This window comes from Belonocnema kinseyi, chromosome 9 (assembly GCF_010883055.1).
Source record: "Belonocnema kinseyi isolate 2016_QV_RU_SX_M_011 chromosome 9, B_treatae_v1, whole genome shotgun sequence".
NCBI classification, from domain to species: Eukaryota; Metazoa; Arthropoda; class Insecta; order Hymenoptera; family Cynipidae; genus Belonocnema; species Belonocnema kinseyi.
In genome coordinates, this window is record NC_046665.1 from 36500796 (window position 1) to 36506598 (window position 5803).

Here is a 5803-nt window from a genome sequence, read left to right on the forward strand (position 1 = left end):
ATACGAGTACATATATAGTGAGGATATAAATTGTAAATAGGAAATTGCTTTTTAATCTTTAAAAATGACATATTTATATCCGTATTTATGACACTTATAAGTCATTTTTTACTGCTTCAAAATATGAAAACAAAAACCTAGCCTCTGATCAACCAAATAGTACTTTCTTTTTTTTATTCTATAATTACCAATCTGCACATTTTTGGAAATCCGCATGCAATAGTAAACACAGTACGTATAACAATATACACAATACAACTTTCAGATAGTCTTATATAATAACAAAGTCAATAATACCAAAATTCAATTTGACACTTCGACTCATGTTTATTTTCAAGATGTCAAAATCATTGAAAATATTGTGGTTGCACATGCGCAGTGAATTCCTCGCACCTCACTATGCTAGTCTATGTTCAAAATTTCCAAAATGGCTAACACTAACTACGGCAACTGTTCGTTGCTGTTTTTAAAAATAAAAACATACTTCCAAAAATAATTTCAAAACCTTCTTTTTTCATAAAAACACATTTTTATATCGAAACCCGTATAAAAATAACTAGAAATGCATAAGTAATTATTCTGAAAATTATTCATGTATTTCTACTTGTTTTTATATTCTTTTCTGCAATTGATTTAGTTTTTAAGTCTGTTCTCTGAAAAGTATCCGGGTATTATCGAGATTATCTGAACGGTCATCTATTATCTTATCTTAGGAATATGAGTATACGCTAGATGGCTCCAGCGTCGACTTTGTTGCGACACATCTAAAGCATTGAGTGACCACTGCCTGCTTCCAACGAGGATGCACATTGCACTCGCGTCACGTCATTTCTTCGAAGTTTGCAAAGATAATCAAGATCCGTTATTAAAATTAACCTTTTTTCAGTAATCACTTTGAAAACCCCACTTAGTTCGCGGACATTTATTATTTTAAGTTAAACTCTGCTGTTGTGAATACATTTTTTTCTTTCTTCCTTCCTAACCTAAAATCACCACGTGGTTTTCAACTTGAACCAATTGCTACGAGATTCTATTATCAGTAGCTAAAATTCTACTCCAATTTCCTCGTCAGAATTGGTTAACTTGATTTGACTTTTATAGTTCACCGTATTCTTTACGATGAGCCTTAAAAGACAAAACACGTTACCAATTTCTCGCCTGAAGCAACATTTTTAAACCACTTTGTGGCCGGATTACCTGACCGGATCACGGCCGGTATTCAAGCCGGGATCCGACCAGTTTACCGTGACGTTTTTAGCCGGATTCCGGCCAGTTTCCCTGATCAGTGCCCGGTTCAAACCGGGGCAATCTGACCGGGACCTAGTCGGATCCCTGATTAGATTCCTACACGGGATTGACATGCCAAAATAAAAATAGTAGTTATTCTACAAGCCAGGATTAATTTGAATCATTCCAGGATATAGCAGATCACTTGGACCTCCATTGGAGATAGTAATATTTAAATGAAAACTGACACTAAAGCATAATATAGTACATAATTTATTTATTTTTTACTTCGTATGTACAATAACAAGTGTGGACATTTTTTTTCGGTGCAGTTATTGGTTCTTTCTCTATGATTTAAAATCCAGCTGTTTTACCTTCAACACGATAATCGGAATTGGCTGTAATAACTCCATTCTGTCTTACTATTGCAGTAACTGCACTACCATGTCCTTCATAAATAGACGTATTATGACCAAATGAATGCAAGTAATTCAATAATGAAGAAGGGAAGTCTTTCTGGATTTGAATATTCATTGGGAACAACTGAAAATTGAAAAAAGAAACAGTTATAAAGAGGCTTCGCAAGCTGCAATGCATGTGCTTGCGTTAAACTTGGCTGGAATTTTTTATTTTAAGACCAAAGCTACCACTTTTCGCTACACATAAATACATGTATACTTCGGCGAGGACATATGAGGAACCACTAAAGCTTACGCAAAACCAAGTACAAATTCAAAATGATTTCAAAATGGTAAAAACGAATTCAAATCAAGGTTGTTGCAGTGCTGGAATCTGTCCAAGAAAGATTTTGAAAAAATAAGTGCTAGGGTATGAAGAAATTTAAACTACATTCGACGCTATTTACCTTGCCGCGGATGAGACCGTGGGCGAGTAATTTTCCTGGAAACGATGTGTCTCCACTCTCCAGTCGTGGTTGTGGTAGGGGAAGGGCTCGACCGAGAGTTAGGGGAAGCGGCAAGTAAGTAGCGTCGACTGTAATTCAAAGAAAATGTAATGTTTTGGCGTATTTCTTTCTGCACAATTTTCTGGCTTATTAGTAAAAAAATTGGTTTTTTCATTCGCAATAATTTCTGGATTATTATATTTTGTCTGCCATCGGATTTTTAATGTATATTCATTTTTATGCTTTCACTGAGATTGATAGGTGAGACTTGTAGTTTTTCTCACCAGAAATAATTTTTTCGCGTGTAATATCCTTAAAAAATAAAGAAAATACCTGATGGTGGATTCTATACGCATCCACAGCCTCTTTAATATCGTATTCTGCCCAAAGGTTTAATATCATTGTGAGGGCCACAGCCGTAGTTATTTTTGTACCACCCATCGCTCCGACCACTAGACGAACTTGATGTTTTTTATCTACCTGAAAGGTGGAATATAAATTAAAAGAGCTTAAACGTTTTCCAATTTTAATAGACTTTCTTAAGAATATCAGCATAATTTTATGTTTTGCCTGGGCCAAAGCAGAAAACGTCATACCAGAATAGTTGGTGCCATTGAACTTAAAGGCCTTTTCCCCGGGTTTATAAAATTAGTAGGTGAAGGTGGAACTTGAAAAGCATTTGTTATTTTCGGAGAACTAAAGTCGTCCATTATGTCATTAAATATTATTCCCGTTGATTTTGATCGAAACTTAGCTCCGAATCTAGAAAAAACAGTTTTAGAATATAATCCCACATATAACTGCTCAGGATTATAGAACTTTATTGAAACTGCATTACTTTCTTTTTTTTCGAAAAGAAGTTTTTCATTTCTTTTTTTTTCTCTTGAAATACAAAATAACAATACGTATGAAAAATTAATTATATTTCTCCTTACTCCAGATTAATGGAGGAAGTAGCAGAAACTGCGGAACCATCAGGACCTAAAACAGATACATGACACGTGCCTGAATCGTCAGGATTCACCGTTACTGCTCCATAATATTTTGGATTATTGCTTGTCCATTCTTCTTTAATAGTGTTTCTGATAGTTTCTGCGTATTCTTTGGAAATAATTTTCTTAGCTATGTTTGCTGAAATTTTGATATTATTACCAAGTGTTGAAGAATGGTCGACTCCTAGAACAAAAGAATTATTGCTCTTGCAAGAAATGGAAGAACTTACTGACTTGTGATTCAAAGTCAGGGTCACCCAACTCAGTTCTTCTCGCGTACGCCCATTTGAATGTTTCCACAATATATTGATAGAGAGTTTTTTCCTCTTTGTTAAAATCAACTCCTTCCAATACATTCATTATAAATGCTAAAAGAGCACCAGATCCAGGAAGAGGTGACGAGTACATTCTCATATTCCCCAACGTCGTATTAATTGGATTCTTCCAAAGAGCTCTGAAAATAATCACCAAAATTATATATCATTTTTCTGTATAACCTTTTCTATGATTCTTCATTTTCTTCACCTCGTGTTCCCAACCACTAACACACCACTTTCCACCTTCGACCATCCTTTACCCTTTTTAGCGATCCGCCCTCTCAACCTCACCCTCTCTCTTCACTTATCCTTATACTTATTCACCCTCTCCTTCTATCACGCACCTATATATTCCCTCCATTTCCTATTTTCTCCTCCAGGCGTCCTCTGTTTCTCTGTTTCCATTTACCTTATGCTCCTCTTAAGGGGGAAGATACCTTTAGAATTTCCAAAACATCGATTTTTTTCATATTTTGAATGTATAATATGCTCAAAATATACAGTAAAAAGGAAAAAGGAAAATATTAAATATTTATGGATATATTGTCAAAAATGTCAGAGTCCGCATACCGTCACTAATCAAGTAGTCGGAGCGCTTGGGTCGGAGCAATGTTTCTTACACAATAGGTTTGTATTTTTTTTTGTCCTATAAATTCTGGGAAGGCTGATTACTACGTTACTACGTTACTACGTTTATTACGCTTATTACGTGGACCCGGAATCGCCGATTGATCGAAAAGTCACTGAAAGTAATAGTTATACCCACGATCTAACAAAGCATGGTCCTGCCAGGCGCAAGTAAAAAAAGGCAACCAATCAGATCGGGCACCCTAGGGCACCCGACCTTTCTGACATCTTGGATCGAGTGCGGCAGTTGGCTTCCCCTTCCATTCGGGCCAATGTAGTGAGTATGGTGGGAGACGTCGCATAGTGGTCTGGAATAGGAATTTACTGTTTATAATCGTCCACAGGTCGTATTTCTTAACCGTTTAAAAAAATTTTTTAGAAATGCTCAGCAATTAATTTTTTAAAGAATTGTGGTTTGCTTTTTTTAAATTTTTTTCACAGAGCAACAATATATAAACAAATACAGGGACAAAATTGGTCACTTTAGCTTTGTAAATTTTTATCTCAAGAAAAAATACGATAAATTACGGTTAAGAACTCGAATTTATTTATTTCAAGTTTTTTATAATAATCTTATTATTATTATAAGTATCAATTTTTTCATTGATTCAATAATACAAATAAGATTATCACAAAAATGATTGAAGAAAAAATAACTTTTTTCTACGACCAACCGCAGATTGTCACGCATTGTTTTAAAATTCTTATTAACAATTACGCAAATTATTATTTAATGTCCCATATCCAATTTTGAAATCACTGTTAGTTTATGGTCGGACAATTTCAGTGAAAAACCGTCCTTTTTCCATGTAAAAAAAAAAGAAATCATAGTTTTGTTAAAAAAAAATTGTTTATAACAATCATATAAATTATTCTTTATTTAATCTCGTTGGTTAGTCACCGCAATAAATGTCATTCTAATAATTATTGAAGAAAAAAATATTTTTTTCTTCGAGAAAACGGCCGATTAGAAGACTTGTTTAACTAAATTGTTATAAAAAATCTATCTATCTGCAATCATTTCGGCTGATAGTGAGTTTCTATCTGTATTTTTTCTTGAGATAAAAATTCACAAAGCTAAAATGGTTAAGTTTGTCACTATATTTGTTCATATATTGTTGCTCTGTGAAAAAAATTAAAAAAAAGCAAACCACAATTCTCTTAAAAATTAATTGCTGAACATTTCTGAAAAAAGACTTTTAAATCGGTTAAGAAATACGACCTGTGGGTGATTATGAACAGTAAATTTCTATTCCAGACCACTGTGCGTCGGTTCACTCCAGTCACTCAAAGTCGAACGTATTTGAGCATCGAATTGGCGGGACCATGGTTTGTGGGATCATGAGTTATACCGTAACGAATCTTTAAACGTGATTATCGCGAAATTGTCTTTTCAAAAACTGCTCGTGCTGTAACTTAAAAAGTTAATGACCGATTCGGCTGATATTTGCAGGGGTTTCTCTTTATGGTACTGTCGGAAGGATATACCTAAAACCTTAAAGATATCGGGTTATTAAATACTTTTTTTGGGGTCAAAACTGTTGAAAAAATGGTCGAAAATTTGGACCTTTGATTAAACAGCCGATATAAATTTTAATTTTAAACTTTTTTATTATTTTATAGATTTATCTTTCCCTATACAGTCTGTCAAGTTAAAGCGTGGGTAACTTTTTTGGTAAAATATTTTATTTAAACGCATGTTTCTACATGGAATTACATTTGTCAAGGTGTCGAGC

At 34.1% G+C, this 5803-nt stretch overlaps 1 protein-coding gene across 1 annotated transcript in view; it reads right to left on the reverse strand.

Annotated features, from left to right (window-relative positions):
* Positions 1-1538: 1538 nt before the first annotated feature.
* The window catches only part of LOC117179968 (glutathione hydrolase 1 proenzyme-like), a 22983-nt gene continuing 18718 nt past the window's right edge, over positions 1539-5803 (reverse strand). Inside the window, exons 6-10 of the mRNA XM_033372227.1 lie at positions 3354-3577; positions 3067-3262; positions 2728-2893; positions 2465-2611; positions 1539-1770 (exon numbers count right to left, since the gene is read on the reverse strand). Of these exons, the coding sequence (XP_033228118.1) occupies positions 1582-1770; positions 2465-2611; positions 2728-2893; positions 3067-3262; positions 3354-3577 (922 nt within the window). The 3' untranslated portion in view covers positions 1539-1581. The remainder of the gene's footprint in view (positions 1771-2464; positions 2612-2727; positions 2894-3066; positions 3263-3353; positions 3578-5803) is intronic.